The following is an 18,438-nucleotide window of genomic DNA, read 5'->3' on the forward strand; positions in this document are numbered from 1 at the left end:
AAACGTATAAAATTTCACAAGATAAAATATAGGGCGGATCAATGAATCAACACAATATATTGAAAGACAATTTTTGTTACTCAAATTGCTCGTTAATTGACCATACACTTTTAACGGAAATTTGAGTACAATTTCTAAAAATCAAATGCATAAACATATCATCTAATAAAAACACAGGAAACACCTACAAATATTTAAACTTATTAGATTTGCTTGCACTTATTTATGTGTATTAACAATAATAAACATTTTATTATTATTATTTTGCCTGGTTTCTATGACGAGTTTATTCTTCGTACTCTACTCTTTTATAATTCCTAAATATCAGGGTTTTTCTTTTTTTTAGAAAAAATCAATAGCGAAATGGGAAGAATAAAAAGGTTATATATGCATCTATTAGTCTCGCTACAGACACCATCGGATATACTAAAACTCGCTCTTTTTACTTCCGTTACCATTCCTTTGTGTTCCGCTGATGAGTTCGTTGTTGGCTCTTGTGATTCTTTGACATTCCACTTTCGTCAGTTCATCTCTATTGAGACGCTGTCGGCTGACAACAGTCAATTCTTGTGTTTATTTTGCGAAGTGTTCATTATCCAAACATTGAATCATGAAAAACTTTCACAAGAAAATTCGTTGTTCGATTTATTTGCATTCGGAATTGTTCTTTAAACGAACATTACTGTATATACTTACAACTCATACACACTTCGAATTTGCAGTATTTATATTAGCGCACAAATAAATTTCAAATGATGTTACATACGATTTTAAAGATTCTTTTTGAACAAAAATATGTTTTGGTATTTTTTGAATTGCAATACAATCTCTATTAATAATACAGATGAATGTAGGTGTCTGTTGGAGCCTATACAGGCTACACCGTTTGACCTACAGCTACCCATTATGGCACATGGATGCCTTAGAGAGTGGGAATGTGTACTTCGGAGAGATTTTAATTTTATTTAATTAAAAATTTTATTTACTCAATGGCGATTTAAAATTTTCATTGAAACTTTAAGCTAAATTTTTGCATTTAATTAAAAATATTCAAAAACGATTTAAAATTTTCATTGAAACTTTAAGCTAAATTTTTGCATTTAATTAAAAATATTCAATAGCAATTTAAAATTTTCATTGAAACTTTAAACTAAATTTTTGCATTTAATTAAAAATATTCAATAGCGATTTAAAATTTTCATTGAAACTTTAAGCTAAATTTTTGCATTTAATTAAAAATATTCAATAGCGATTTAAAATTTTCATTGAAACTTTAAACTAAATTTTTGCATTTAATTAAAAATATTCAATAGCGATTTAAAATTTTCATTGAAACTTTAAGCTAAATTTTTGCATTTAATTAAAAATATTCAATAGCGATTTAAAATTTTCATTGAAACTTTAAGCTAAATTTTTGCATTTAATTAAAAAAATGTTAAATTTTGACGTTTTTCTAAAATAACTTCCGAAAATATTATTGCACAAAAATGAAATTTTCATCGCTTCAAAATTTAAAAAATTGCCTTTTAAATTATCCCATTTTTATAGTACCACCAATTTTTTCGGAATTTTGGCAAGTTTTAAAAAAATAGTTTTTTTGTCTTATTTTCAACAACAGATTACATTATTGTCCTGGAATTCAAACTGTTTGTATTGTTTTATCAAATATTTAACCGCGTGATTTTCTTCCATCGTTGAAAGCTAAAGCAAAACGATTCTATATGGCATCCGTACATTTTATAAAACGAATAAAAAATGTGAATTTTTAAGATAATTTATAAGATAGGCGAAATGGATATATTTACGTTTTCAACAGCGATATGATGTTATAAAGCTAAACTCCATTAGAAAGTCTCATGTACACAGTAAACAGAACTTAAATACGAAAATTAAAATAGCATGGCTTTAATGTCTGACAATTTGACAAATTCATGGACATGAAGTTACACCTAAGCGATTTAACTGAAATTTATATACCCAATATCCCGGTAAACAGCTGGTCGTCAAAGGCTGTTGGTTTGAAATAAATCTTTATATTTTTAAGTCGTAACTCAGGTTTCGAAATTTTTTCCTCAATGGCATATCATTAAGTTAGATTTAATACTTTTTTTTAAAGAAAAATCGCCAACTTTCCTAAATTTAGTGGCAAGTGAAGCTGACAGTATATGAAACATCAGCATTATTTAATGAAGTAATATGAGTCTACACGTCTCAGAGCAATAAAAAAAATCCATGAAATTAAAGAATGTTACATCAAATTATAATATATTAAACCCACAGAAAATCGATTATTGCTGCTTTAAATAACTTCTTTAGAAGCATTATTGCTTAAGACAAAGTTAAATTTATGCCTCGTTTTGGGAAGGAAATATGTTAGGATACATTCAGGGTTTGGTTTAGCTTAGGTCCCATTTTTAAAGCAGCCCTAGGGCTATTTTGACCTCGTCAGAACCGCGGTTAGCAGACGAAGACGACACCTGACCTGGCAACCCCCTCTCCAAACTTCCACACCACACCAATGGGAGGACGTTTGTCCCCGACCCGCTTACACGATGGTTCTTTGGTGTAATCGGGTCCCAAGTCTGAAACCCTCCGGTTCCGAAGCCGAAATCTTACCACCACGGCCCGATACATTCAGGGAGAAGAATACGTTAGAACTGATCTTGCAAATCTAGACAGATCAATATCTAAGCTGACACCAATATCTCTTTCTGTGCAACCCTTAAAATCGTAAATATAGCAGACTCTCTTTATGACATTATTTTATCCTAATCTTGATACATATCAGTTTACAAAAAACTTTATACCGACAAAAACGCGCCTACTTCGAATTTCCAATATATTGTTCCTTTTTTCAGGTGAAATAAAAACTTTTTTATCCTAGTTTTGTTCGCCCAATAGAGATGGCCAGAAGACGGGCTATTATTTCAGGCAACTCGAGGTCTTTTCAAACTTGTATAGAATAGTTAACAGACATATTGACTAATAAGTGGTGAAACATAATGGTGAAAGGTGACTTGTGAAACATAACAAGTATTGAAATATATCCAATAAAAAATGCATCACACTATTTATTATATGGTCATTGAGAAAATACGAAATATAAAAATATTAGGGATATTCCGTCCAGTGAGAAGACCAACAAGCTTGATAATGGATAACGATGCTTTAATCCAAAAGAACAACAACAAACGCAGACAGCAAAATCCGAGCAAAAAAAAAAAAAAAAGTTAGCAGTTGAGTAATTAAACAAACATTAGCAAATTTTTAATTAAATTCCGTGATCAATACTCCAAAGAGAGAATTCACTAGAATGACTTTCAGGTTTTTATAGTCTCCATTACAGAAGTTTCTAGAAGAGTCTACACGTTTCGGCTGTAAAAATGGCAGATAATAATTGTTCAAGCTATTTCAAACATAGAATCCGATTTGGTATTTGTAAGATAGGCTAGAAATGAAATTCGAATTTTTCTCGGAAGACCATTGGCAAGATCGAATGCAAAAATTCTAGGTAGAATGTGGCCATCGTTGCTGTCAAAAATCTTTTCACACAATAGCTGTACAAAATTCTTAAAAAATAGTCAAAACAATTTTTATGGGCTCATATGATAAAATCTATCTAAATGTATTTTTTATTAAGTTATTAAAAAATTTTTGTTGCATGACAGGAGAGAAAACAACGTTACCATGCCCAATTTTCAGATCATCTGCAAAAACAAAGCCCAATAAAAATGAACTACACCTTCCTACCACTCACACAGTTAAACTGAAATGAAGTAAGTCGCTAAGTTTTGTCTACATGCGCTTTTCCTTACAACAATGAATGTTTTAAATTAAGAGATTTTTTCGTTGTTGTTGGTTTACAATTTCTGACTCACTAAGGCTTCTAAAACAATGAAAATTAAGGTGTTTCTATTTTTATATGCGTTGTTAATATAGGCCTGTACCAGAAACATGCATTTAATCAACTCTGAGAGGTGTATTTAATTTTTGTAAGTTATGATTAAGATTTTTGAAATGTCTATTATTTGTAGATTTTTCTTTATACATTCATTAAAAAAAAAAAAGAAGAATATTTCATTTCAATATTATTTTAAATAATTTAGAATAAATTAATATTCTGTAAAAACTACAGGTAAATTATATAAATTTTATATCATGGTAATGATGAATGAAAACTTTAATTTCACTTTTCTCCATGTTGCGTTTGTGCTAATATGCCAATTTTTGAAACCCAAGACTTTTTTAAAAAATTAAAGTGATAAGTTTTTTGTAAATGTTTTAAAATATATGCTTTATAAAACTTGATATAAAATTAGCTCTCAGACAGATAGTAATTTTTGCAGAAAGGTTCTAAATCAAAATTAATGTATTTTTCAGAATTCTTTGTGTGTTTCACAATAAAGAAAAATTATAAAAACCTGTCATTAGCAGAAAGAAATCCATAGCAAGTTTCATGTACAATATTAATAGTTACCTGAAAAAAACTTTTATAGAAAAATCTATATTTTTAAAAGAAGCCTTAGAGCTTATATAATAATAATAAAAAGCATTCCAATTTTTCACAAATTTTTATAAATAATTCAAACTTATTTGTGGGGAACATATATAGAATACTATTCTACATAAAATATAATTAAGAACATTAAAATGTTAAAAAATTGTTTACATGATAATGTGCAACCTTAAGACCAAGAAAAAAAAGTTTTTTTTTTTTTTTACTTCAAATAGTGAAAATATGGTGGAAAAAAACTTTGAATACATTGTTAATATTATTAACATTAATTAATAGCTTTCAGAAACTGCTTATAGAAAATAAACAAGGTTTATGGAATAAGACATAACTATGGCTTTCTTAGAAAAATTATTAAATTACTGAAGATTTTTCATATAAAAATGTAAGTCAATAAACACTGCGACATACCATAAAATAATTTTGGATGGTAAATTAAAACTAAATGAATAACTAATATAACACGAAAAAAAATTATAAAGTCAGTACTCAACCAACCAAACATATCAGGTAGTAATAAATGTCCATTGAAGGACATTCTAATTTATTCACGATATTTTTTAAAACAAGTTTATCTTTGAATTAAATATCATAAGAGATTTATGATATATCTTAATATAAATAATTTTTTTTTCAAATTAAATAAAGTGTTTCAAAAAAAGTAAAACAAATATTTAGACCAACAAGAAATGTAGAATGGCCACTTGGAACCACAAGCTACACTATGTATCATAGCAAAAATAGACCTGATAATACATTTACACTAAAATATTTTTTATTATTTACAAACACAAAACTGATTAAACATATTCAAAGATGGACTCAAACAAGTGGGAAATATAGTAACAATGAAATTATACAAAACTTATGCAATGTATGCAAAAAAGTTTATACAATACTTAATCTTTATAGATTAATACAAATAAAAAATTCTTTTAACTTAATTACAGAAAGCTTCAAATAATGGAGAAAATAGTAAAAGATTGAAAGAATTTCAATTTATAAATCAATAAGCAACTCTTCAGTTATTTCAAAATTGTAGCAACACTCAATGTTGAGCATTTGCAAATTCTTCCAAAATTCCAGGGTGTCATAAAACGTTTACAGCAGTATAAAGACATATTTAAAAAAATCTTTTATGCAACTAAAGAATTAAAATTTTTAAATAAGTCTAAAAATAATAATATTTTAACCAGATATCTTAAATGAAATACAAACACTGATTATTTTTAAATTATTTATTCTAACATAAAATTTATCAGTCAAAAATCAGCATCATAATTTTTCATAACAGTACTTTGTCTCATTTACTGATTTTTACATGGCAAAACTACTTATTGTAGTATTTGTGGTAAAATTTCATAAATATGAGCAGCAATTCAAAAGTCTGAGAACTAAAATACCAATAAATAAATTACTTTCCCATGTTACATGAAAAATAAATATTTTCTTTCATATCAATTTTAAAGCGCCACTTTTTAATAGAGATGCAACTGGCCTATATCTTAAGATGTGTTGAGATTGTGCAGCCAAATCAACAATTTCTTCTTCACTGTAAATAAAAATATTAAATGGCATGAAAATAATACTTAACCAAAATATATATCACATCAAAAATTTTTTATTAATTACATCTATGGGAAATTATTTTTACATCATTTTTATGTAAACCAAGATTGCACGTAGACAGCAATATAAATTTCTTTTTCTCTCCATCCCAATAAAGAAACTGATCTGTCTCAAAAACTTAAAAGTAAAATTCTTCTTAAGAATACAAAATATCCAAATCAATTTCGCATAAAGAAACAATCTTCTTTAATATAAAGGAAAATATATATATATTGTAGAAACAATATAGAAGTTAATAATATGTTTTAACTAGAGAAGTTAAAAATATAAAGCAAAATATCTTCAATCACACTGATGACACATGATCAATAAGATATGAACAATTTTAATTATCAAATGCTAATACATTAAGTTTAATTTGTTATAAAACTTATCAAATTACTATTTGATGACATGATAAAACTAATCAGAAACATACATATTTAATATTAGCCACTTTTTATGACCACCTAGTTGGCAGGGATTATTGGCTGCAAAAAAATTCCAATTAAATCTTTTATACATAACATAAGCTTAAAGCCTTTCTCAACAATATATTTTTTTTTAAAATATTGATTCACAATTAATTTGTATTATTTTAAAAATGCTACCACATTATACTTATTGTACTATGCTTTTTAACTTTAAGTCCTTTCATCTAAAATTTAATTTTCACCTCACCGAACTTAAATTTTAGATGCGAAATTATTAAACTTCAACTAATCCAATAAATAATATGTAATTTTTTTATGAACATGCTGAGTCAAAGGAAGTTCATAAAAAATATAATGATAGAAAGTAAAATCATTTAACGTGAGAATGTACTAAGGTAATATTTCATGATTTATACAATATATCAAATTATTCTCTAGAATAATAACTTATCCCAAATTAGAGTATAAATTATAATAGCCACTTCAAAATGAACAAGTGTGCCTCTTTAGATTAGTAAATGTGTGTTTCTGTATATATTTGTGAAAATCTAAAGATTCATAGACACTTGCTCAGCCCCAATTTGGCCTTAGAAGGAGAATTACTAATGTATGGGATCAATCTTTTGAAAATAAAAACATGGATTAATAACACCATCTAATAGAAATCATTTCATTCCAAAAACCCAAGGCTTCCATGCATCAATAGGGCATCTTGTGCATTTCTACAGAGACGCAAGGATGTGGCATTCGGCTCAAAGTAGAATCCATTGCAAATACACATACACATTGTTTGTCCCAAAGGGGCTATACTTAAAAATGTATTTGATGCATCAAGTAATAAATGTTTTAATGAAAAGAAAATTAATATAATTGAATTAGACATCTTACCCATAATCACTAAAATCTTCTATGACAACACCTGGGCAATCTGTTTTAACTTTAATAAATACAGATCTATCCATTTGCGCTTTAGAACCTAAAAAAGAAGGGAAAAAATTCATTAAAATATAAACTATTTTAAGATACAAAATAAATTTATCATCTTTGGTAATTCAGATGTCACTGAATTCTTTAGAAAATTAATAAATAAAATTATATTATTTAATATTGATTGGAACAATTTTTTCAGACATTTCTTTGTTAAGTCTTTGCACTCATGCTTTAGATAGACAAAAAAAAAAAAAAAAGATATATAAAAGGAGGAAAACTTTATAAAAAATATGTGAAATTGTTAATGGCTGAGCAACAGATATATTCTGGATTCTTACTTTTACAGGGGGGGGGGGATTCATAGAACTTCAATGATGAAGAACCATAAAACTTCATATTTTAGACACAGAAATGCAAATGATTAATTTAAATCAATTGTTTTCACTATTAACTTTTAAAAGAGTTATCAAGTTATTTATTTATTTACTTAATACTTCTAGATGCTTACATGAAAAGCTTTAAATGAACTTCCTTTGTTTAGTTAAAGTTCAAATTGGGTTTCATGATCACTACACAAGCATCCTTATTGTTAGCCATTGCATGACTGCTACTAGATGCTAAATTCTCAAATTACTGCTTGGTTGTTCATCATTCATACTTTAGCTGAAACAAAATTATTTTTAAAAAAATACTAATTTAATATGAATTTTAAACTTTACTTCTAATCAATACTTTCAAAACGAAGGAACAATTGCAAGATACACTGACGGGAAAAAAAACCCCAACAGCAAGAAAGACTTGTGTTAGATGAACAAAATTTGGTAGGCGCATTTATACATCTGAAAGTTGACATCAATTCACATTTCGCGCTTTGTGCATAAGTGTGGTGCTAGTAGCGCCACTCGGAACATGCAAATTGTGTTTGCTTTAAATGTGTGCTGTAAAGTCCGTGAGCATTATTTATCATTGAAATTTGACGTATAGAATTGAAGTTAGCCAAGAACGTCCTTCAGAAGACGAAGAAGCCATTATCAACAGCTCATCGAGCTTGAACAAGGTCATTTAATAGGGCTACGAGAAGGTGCATGATTGTCGAGAGCAATGGTCAAGTGATGAGACTACCTCAAGAAGACCAGGTTTCGGGTGGCTATGTGGCACTACCGAGAGGGAAGACCACAAAATTCGGCGTACGGCTGTGGCGCATTTTACTGTGTCTGCGGCAGAAATTCAAGCCGCAGTTGGTACCACAGTGACACAACGAACTGTTAGAAATTGATTACTTCAAGGACAGCTCTGAACTGCATTCCACTGACTCCAAGCCATTGCCGTTTGCGAAGCCAGTGGTGTCAAGCCAGAGCTCATTGGCGGATAGAATGGAAATCTGTTGTGTTTTCTGATGAAAGCAGGTTCTGCCTTGGTGCCAGTGATGGTCGTGTGTTGGTCAGAAGGTGGCCAGGGAAACATCCACAACCAAACTGTCTGTAGCCTAGACATATTGGACTTACACCTGGAGTCATGGTTTGGAGAGCAATTTCCTATGACAGCAGGAGCACTCTCGTGATTATCCCAAACACACTAATTGCAAATTTGTATAAAAGTCTGGTAATTCAACCTGTAGTGCTGCCATTTGTGAATAGCATTCAAGAGGGGATTTTCCAACAGGGTAACGATTGCTCTCATAACGCTGTTGTAATGCAACGTGCTCTACAGAGTGTTGACATGTTACCTTGGCCTGCAAGATCATCACACCTGTCTCCAATTGAGCACGTATGGAATATCATTAGACAACAACATCAGCACCATCCACAGCCAGCACTGACCCTCCCAGTATTGACAGAACAAGTACAACAAGCATGGAACTCCATACCACAGAGTGACATTCGGCACCTGTATGACACTATGAATGCATGTTTGCAGGTATGTATTCAAAATTCTGGAGGTTAAACCGGCTATTAAAGTAACAGCCTTTCCCATTTGAAATGCATTTTCTTAAGCTTAAATTAACCTGTGATCTTGAAAATTTAATCAATTAAACATGTTAACTAGACAAATGTATTGTCCAAATTTCATTACTTTACAATACTTTTTTCTTGGTGTTAGGATTTTTTTTTCTGTCAGTATAAATACAATTTTTGTTTTAAATATCTTATATTTAAACAAAAGAACTAGAAAAATATGCTATTCTAACAATTAAAATTTACATATCCAATTCTTCTGTTAAAGCGTCAATCCCTAAAACTATTTGATTTTGAAATGCACTGAAAAATTCTTTTCTTCTCTGCCTAATCAATCAATTTGTTCACAAACTTTTGTAATACAGGAACTGATATTCAATTTTCAACTATTTTGATTTTAAATTATTAGTTCACCTGTAATAAGGATAACAGGTGCTCACAGCACGATTTAATTTCGTCTCCCAGCTGCCATCAGAGATTCAATAAAAATATATGAAGCCTGAGCATGGCATTATTTTTTAACCCCTTCATTTGTGCAAAATAAATAATAAATATGACCATTTCGAAAAATAATATAAGCATACTAATGTGTTGTCCTACAAAAACGAAATAAATCAGAATAAACCACATGGTAAAGCTGTGTCTTTCTCCAGTGTTATGGAAGACTTGAAATACAGAACACTTATTATTCAAAAATGAGGATTTGTGTATTGTTCTGATGGCACCCTAAATATCAAAAGCTTTTGCTCCCCCTCTTAGTTGCTACACCAATGCCTGCAATGCACTTCCTTTTCTTATTTATTCCATTTTGAAATTGTAATCTTTGCTTGCTTATGTTTTTGACAGAAATGATTTTTTACATATAATCTAATTTTTTTTTTACTGTAAAAACTCTCTACACAGACACAATTTTTTTTAAATTCATCTAAAATCAAATTTTTTACAACACATCTTTCTTCTTTAAGGCTTTAAATTTCCATACTTTTATTAACGAGATATTTTTCAACTATGGTCTTTATGTATATATGGGATAATATTACCAGTAATAAAAGCGTACTTCTAATAATTTTGATAAGATTTTTTATCAATTAAGTATTTTTGATTTTTAAAAATTATCAGGTTGATTTCTGGACAATTTAAACTCCTCAAAATGAACTACATTCCATGCATATTCAAAAAAAAAAAATGTTAAACTCTATTAAAATGCAGTTCTATTCTTTTTTTCTTATAATCAACGGTAATTCATAACAACAGAAAAGCTGTCTTTCTTCTTATTACAGCAGGAATGGGTTATTTTAGCAAATTTTTTTCACTAATGCATACTTCTGGTAAGTAATACAATTGAAATGGAATTCACTATTTATGTAGGAAATTTTTTAGCTGTTTTCCCAAAAAAGAAAAATATTTCTGATTAGTAATTTTGATCAAAAACAGATAAACTGCCAGTTTGATTGATAAGGTCAGATCTTTGCAACAGCATCATTTTGTAGACATCTAGTTCTGCAAAATTTTTTGGGAAATACCAATGTAAAAATTTTAAGCAATTCATCCTTCTCACTGGTGATTTTTCGATTAAATAAAACACTAGACCAAATGAGATTCTATATTCTATGTGGATATTATGTATAAAAAAATTGACAACATACAGGCTATAACTATCACCCTTTCTCAAAATCTCACAGAAAAAAGATGAGTGGTTGACACATAACCATATCAATACTTTTTACTTTATTGTATATAAAGAACACAAAGTATTGTAAAAAATACTTTATCTTTCAATTTTGAAATATTATCACTTGTTACTTCACAATAATGCGAGCAATCAAAGAAAGAAAGATTAATGTTCACATGTTAATAATTTCTTATTCCAAGTTTCTGATCCATTTTAATTTCTTTGTGTACATCAGCGGTTCTTAACCTATGGGTCGCGACCCAAAATTGGGTCGCGAAGCATATTTCTTGGGTCGCGCTGAGTCAAACCAAAAAAGTTAGTAATACACCAAATTTCAGACATTTTAGAAATGACGACTTGAATAAATATCAACAATCCAAAATGAATGTGATTAACAAGATCAAAAAATATCAGCTGATTAAAAAAGCGAGAGCAAAAAAAGTACGTGTGATGATAATAACGGTGAGAACTAAATGGAACAAAGCTGGCGAGGGCGTACAAGAGAAGCGCTCCAAATATTTGAATGCATTTAATTTTGATGTAAGTGATTTGCATGAGGAATTTGTTAATATTAATCAATTTCAAGAACAATTAATAGAAATACAAAGTGCTTTCTGGTTAAAATTAAAAACCGAAAAGCCAATAATTGTTAAAGAAACCCTAAAAGTATTATTGCCCTTTGCAACAACATATATGTGTGAGGCTGGTTTTTCGGCTCTGTGTGTAATCAAAAACAATTACTGGAACAAGTTAAATCCTGAAATAGATATAAGGTGCTCCTTGACAAGCATTCAACCGAGGTTTGAAGATCTTTGAAAATGTATTCAAGTACATTAAAACTGTATGACTTGCATTTAAAATTTAAAAGACTTAACATATGCATTGATATTTCTTTTTTTTAGGAATAAGTTAAAATGTCAATTATTTTCAAAAAGTTATAAATATATTTTAATTTGATCAATAAAAATTATTAATAACACTTGATTATTAATTAAATTTTCCTTGGATCGAAAAGTACTTTTGTTTATCTTTATTATTAAAAAAATAAATAAAAAATTTGTAAGTTAAAAAAAATCATCATCGTAGGATTGAAGACTTTTTAAAAATACGATCTAAAATAAAGCAATGAAAAAATTTTGACTTTTTTTGGGTCGCGACATGAACATATTTCTCAAATTTGGGTAGCGGCTTAAAAAGGTTAAGAACCACTGGTGTACATGAATATAAATTTTTTAAAATCTAACCGTTAAAAACAATGTGTGTTTTAGATTTTCCCGAGTTTGAAAATAAATTTTAGCAATTATATCTGTTTATCCCCGAACATAACTCAAAAAAGCTACGAGCTACATTTAATATGGTATTTTGTCTATACATCAAATTTGCATCTTTCCATTAAATTCGGACGGAAATCATCCACAAAAAAATGTGTCTAACTATTTGCCTACAAATAAATGAATACAATAAATACAAAATATTAACAGTTAAATAGATTTAATAACTAAATTGTATCTTTGTATAAAATTTTGAACCAGTCCTGCCAAAGAGCTGACTGTCCATCAAATTGTACATTAACAGACATATAAATGTGATAACTGAAAAAGACTGTATATAATTTATTGAATTATATATAACAAGTATTTATCATTTAAGATTTCTTTAATACAGTACAGGTTAATTTTAGTACAGGTTTTATTAGAAATAATTAAAGAAAAAAGAATTTTACATGCTTTTACATGAAATTCATTTTAATGAAAAGGGAAAGGTAGAAATGAACAGTCAACATTGGAAATCCTTGCCAAAAACCACTAATATTTTAATAAAACATCAAAAGTACCAATATATTCCACGTGGAAATAAAATTCAAAATACCATGTTTAGAACTTAATGGTGCATGCAAAAAAAAACATTTCTTTGCTTACTTACTCTTTGCTATTCAATGATTAAAAAAAAAAAAAAAACTGAATAAATGGTTGTGTGAGATGGTAATTTTATCAAAATATGATTCAATGAGCATACTGAAAAAATGCGTCAAACATATCAGTGTACCATGAATAAAAAGAATGTTTTAAACAAATTCTTATAAAAACTTTTAGTTTAAATATTCCTATCTTATAAAATTAAAAACTATTAGCAATTTAGTACAGAAAAGAAAGAAGAAATCAATCCAATATTTAACTCACAGATCTCTTCAAACTTTATATTTTGCATATTAACTGGCATGTTTTTCAGAGCAACAACGTGAAGATATTTTTTAACATTTGACGTAAATCTGGAGAAAAAAAAAAAGGAAAATAATATAAATATTAATATAAATAACATTTTTATTTACATGTTTCAAAACATTGTTTTATACAGAAAATAAAACTATCCTTATACTATTTTCAGAGCGGGGAGGGATAAAAATTGCATCATAATGAAATTCAATAAATTATATACAAGGCAAAATACAGGAATGTAGAAAAAAGAAGCAATCTATGGAGATGTATTCAGCTTCAAAACTAAATTTAGTCAAGAATGGTGTTTATTTTAGTCACATATAGACTCTCAAACGTGGGAATTATAAATGCATGTAACTCAGAAATTAAAGTGAAATTTGAATTCATATCAGAAAATAATTAACCATGTTTTAAAAATACGCAAAATGCAAAAGAAACTAAAAGAACAAACCTTCATACCTTGGTTAACAACAATGGAAGAAAAACATGAGATAAAATATATATAATAACAAATAGAATCATTTGCATTTCATGTGCATTGGAAAGCACTGTAAAATAAATTTTACAAATATTTTTATGTATATAAAAATTATGAGAAAAATTGTCAAACAATTACATTAATAACTCAAAAAGCAATTATTTTATATTTTTATATGGCATAAAAATAATTTTTGTGCTATAATATTTTCAGAAATTGTCAAAGAAAAATGCCAAAATATCATTAAATTATTGACAAATTAAAATTTACAAAAAATAGCTCTGAGGTGCACACATTTTCCTCTGATATATGTTACTACGAAATTTTGGAGTTCTATGTCTTAAAGAGCTTCAATATGCAAATTTGCTTCATTAGCAACTAAGTTAATAAGATTTATTAAACTCTGAAAATTTTCTTCATAGTTTTAAATAGATAGAAGGAAATCATGATAAAAAAAACAAACATATTCTTCAAAATCATCAATATATAAACAAGATTTGTATGAAAACTATTTATATATAGCAGGCAATTAACTAATATAGACAAATAATATTGAAATATCTGCAATACTAACTCTTGGGCATAGTTTCTTTCCTCTTCAGACATTAAATCCAAGTTCGTTTCATCTTGACTTTCCTGGTGCAGTAAATTAAAACCAAATTTTTCAATCTACAAAGAAATTTAATCATTAATTTTTTTAAGAAATTAGACTTTTTTTTAAGCTTATAAAGAAAATAATTGCAATTTTTTAAAATAGTTAATTAGTGATTTTCCTAAATGTTGCATTCAAAAAAATTAATTAGCAACAGAAATATTTTGAATGCAAAATTTTCAGAAAATCTAAATCAGTTTGTTTTGGTAAAATATTTCATTTTCAGATAACAAATGAGCTTTGTTATAAAAAGCACATAGTAATAAATATTGTCAAGTCTGATTTTATAAATATATATATATATATATATATATATATATATATATACATTTTATTTTAAACTGCAATATTAAATAAAAATCCAACCTTTTGAAAATTGATTAAAATTTCAATATGTTCTAATTTCCATTCATTTTGACATGGAAGTTCTGAAGATTTTTCAGTCTTGAATCTAATGAACTATATAACCATAAGTAGTTAATTTGAAAAACTGCAGTTACAATATTTTAAAATTAAGTATTAAACTTATGAAAAAAAATTAATATTTAATTTTTAACATAAGAAATTTTATTTGAATTGCAAAACAACACTTACTTTTTCCAAACGAATTCTTAGATAGCTGCTTAGGACATATTTAATCCGATCTAACTAAAAAAAATACACAAGCATTGTTTTATAAGCATTTGTATACCTGTTGAACAAAATAAACTTAGAAATATTTTGATGTTTATAATTTTTAAAATTCCATAAATATAATTTAGCAGCTTTTCATTAATGACATAGCAGTTTCATTAGTAGTATAGCATATTAATAGGAATTGCATCATGACAACTGTTTCAATGCATCTTCAACATTTTTGTATCTTAGAGTAACTTATAAAAAAAAATCCTAATTTTTATTATATTTGCACAATTCTAATTGTATTTTTAGAGATAAAATGATATAGCTCTAAGTTAGAGGAAGAAAAGGCATTCTCAAATATATATATATATATATGCTCCTTTGGAACTTTAGCTCTCCTGTAAAATGCTAAAATTGTTATTTATGACAGTTTATATCCCTGATAAATAGATTTAAAGAATATATTGTTTTAAGAAGCATTTGTTGGGCCATCTGCTCATTCTTATGATCTGAAAATCTGAATCTTATCTGTGAAAATTACAACTTCCAAATAATAGGCTTACTTGCCGAATTTCAGCTTACACCAAGACTGTCAAGCTTCACTGTACATAAGATACCAAGATTTCAAAAAGATGATTGCATTTCCGTGTTTATTTGGCAATTTCCAGATTACACTTAAAATTAATAATGCCATTAATAATTACCAGATTGGCAATGGTTTGCATTTTTTGGTGAATTATTGTGAGGATTACCAAAATAAACAAGTACTGCCTATATTAGCACTCTAATATATTACTTTAGTGCTTATAGTTAATTAAGATATTTATATAGTACTACGTATAGTATTTGTTTTATTCTTCAATAAATAAACCATTTTTTTAACAAACTTATACATTTCTCTAAATCAAATAATGAATTTCATATGCTATTATAAGCTACATAATGTAAGAACTATAAGTAAAAACAGAAACATTTCTTTAAAAAAAATCATAAAATAGTAATTTAAAGAGGAGCTAGAAACCTTTCAATTTAAAACACTCATATTTTTAAATTTCGAAATTTTTCAAGTTTTCAACCATTACAATTTAAAGCCTTTTAAGTGATTAATTTTAAAGTTTACACATACAGAATATGTCATAAAAATAATAAACGTGTACCAACTTGCAAACTTACTTCCATTTCATGAAAGACAACACGAAAATCTTTCTTTTCAATTTTTTGCAAATTGGTTTCCATATGTTGGATTTGATCGAATATAATTTCCACAACATCAGACTCGTATTGAAGTAAATCTGGAGCAAGTTTTTCATTAACCCATACCTATAACAAAAATGAGAACATGAAACTTCATACCAGCTAGATGAATAAAAATTTATGTATAAAATTTAATATGCCCTGTATAACCTGTTTGTTTGTACTGTTTATCAAGGCTGCCTTTTAATAATTCTGAAAGAGAACAATTGGACTTTGGGAGAAAGATAACAAATGATTGATTGCTAAAGTAACATTTTGCACCTTCATCCTTCAAACTGTGGATACCATCATAAAAAAAATTGTTCCATTTGAAGGTGATCTAGCCAGTAAGCTATTTTTTCAACATCTTCAAACTGTTGAAGTGTTACAGGGAAATAATGTAAGGCGTCAATTAAAGAAGTGGTAGTCTATAACAGAGAAGTACATGTGATGGGTAAGATTTCTCAGCCAAATGTAGAAACAGTGTCTCTGATGTCTTTTGTAGAATATGATATAGCACTGTCTTGCTGCATAAGCCCTTTTCTGTGTCAAATCTGTACACTTTTTTTTATCAATATGTGGTTCAAATTGATCAGTTGTTGACAGAAACAAATGATATTCACTACTTCATCTGCTTTCAGAAACTCATTCGTCCCCTTGATCAATAAATTGACACCATTGCCTTCCCTTCTTATATAAGAATAATTAATATGGATTTAGATCCAAGAATTCTATTTATTTTTTTAAAAAATAAAATGACATTTAAAAAAAAATTCATCTGGCTGGGGTTTTTTTCAGGGTTCAAGACAAAAATTATTAAATTTGAAGAGAGTTAGATTTTCAATTCCATAATAACTTGTTTCCAAAAATTCAAAGGATAAAACAGGAGAATAGAGAGTCACATTTCTCACCACGAAGGAAAAAAAATCTTGACAAGATATAAAATTTCACCAAACTACCAAATATAAGAATTTTCTTTAAAAAAAAAAAAAAAAGAATAACACATATAGGACCTATTGTCTTAAAAAAAAGTTACAACTTGGCCACCAGTACCCGATTCCCCTGCATGACTAATCAAAGAAATATAAATCACTTGAAATAATTTTTTAAAACATAAATAAAGATATATTTATAAAAGAACTTTTATTTTATTTTTTTATTTTGCTAAATTGGCTTTTTTAAAAGATTTAATATAATAAAATAACATAAAAAGTCATTAATTATTTTTAATACTTCTTTTAAAAAATGTTTTTGTAGGTATATAAGCTTAAAGTTTATTAAACTCCTTTAATTATTAAAATTGAGTTTGATTTATTAAAAAAAATATATAATTTGAAAACTAGTTGGTACAAACAATAAAGAGAGGGCTTCATAATCATCTGTAGATCCAGTGTCACTAAGTTTAAAGTTATAGCAAGCCACATTCATTACTGTACAGCATCAACTAATAGTATGATAATGATGGTTGAATAAAAGCCCCTGTAAATTTTTTATTTAATACTGTTTAAAATTGGCAATGAGAAGTCAGGCTCTTCTAATGATAAAAAAAAATATATGAATTTGAAGCATTATAAAAATTTTAACTTTTAAATAACCATTGCTACATATCATATATAATATTTGTGTAGTTTACCTAGTTATTTGTAATTGTATTTATTTTCTTGTCTACTACAGTAAAATTTAATGTAATTAAGTGACTAAACTTTTTGCAATAAGCAAAAAAAAAAAAAAAAATGATATATTATTTTGATATGTCCAATTTAAATTATTTTTCCACTAAAACAATTACAAATGACTTTAATGAGCAAATACATAAATAGTAGATTATATAATTTACTTCTTCTAATTTTTCGACAATATCAGGTAGTGTAGGGCCTTCTTCAGTTTCATTATCCTCAGGCGCATCATCTTCATATGGGTCCATTTTCAACTTCAGTACTAAAATAAGTATTGAATTAAAACTTTTATAGCTAAATAATCAATAATTAAATTATCGCGAGTATTTAAATTCAATTAAAACAGCAGCTCACTATCTTAAATTAGCATCTAAAATTAAAAGCTACTTAAAGAATTTAACATATCTTCAACTTTTACCGCGTAAACAGAAACAGAAATCACGCTGATAA

General features: G+C 27.6%; 1 protein-coding gene across 1 annotated transcript; it reads right to left on the bottom strand.

Annotated features, from left to right (window-relative positions):
* Positions 1 to 4,989: 4,989 nt before the first annotated feature.
* Positions 4,990 to 18,425, bottom strand: LOC129989275 (DNA replication complex GINS protein SLD5-like). The gene is made up of 8 exons (XM_056097692.1): positions 18,407 to 18,425; positions 18,150 to 18,250; positions 16,253 to 16,399; positions 15,053 to 15,106; positions 14,381 to 14,475; positions 13,293 to 13,381; positions 7,444 to 7,531; positions 4,990 to 6,065 (listed from the first exon to the last, which is right to left on the bottom strand). The coding sequence occupies exons 2-8, from the start codon at positions 18,234 to 18,236 to the stop codon at positions 5,966 to 5,968; spliced, it is 660 nt and encodes a 219-aa protein (XP_055953667.1). The 5' UTR covers positions 18,237 to 18,250; positions 18,407 to 18,425; the 3' UTR covers positions 4,990 to 5,965.
* Between the last annotated feature and the right edge of the window lie 13 nt (positions 18,426 to 18,438).

The sequence above is a fragment of the Argiope bruennichi genome, chromosome 2 (genome assembly GCF_947563725.1).
Source record: "Argiope bruennichi chromosome 2, qqArgBrue1.1, whole genome shotgun sequence".
Classification (NCBI taxonomy): Eukaryota; Metazoa; Arthropoda; class Arachnida; order Araneae; family Araneidae; genus Argiope; species Argiope bruennichi.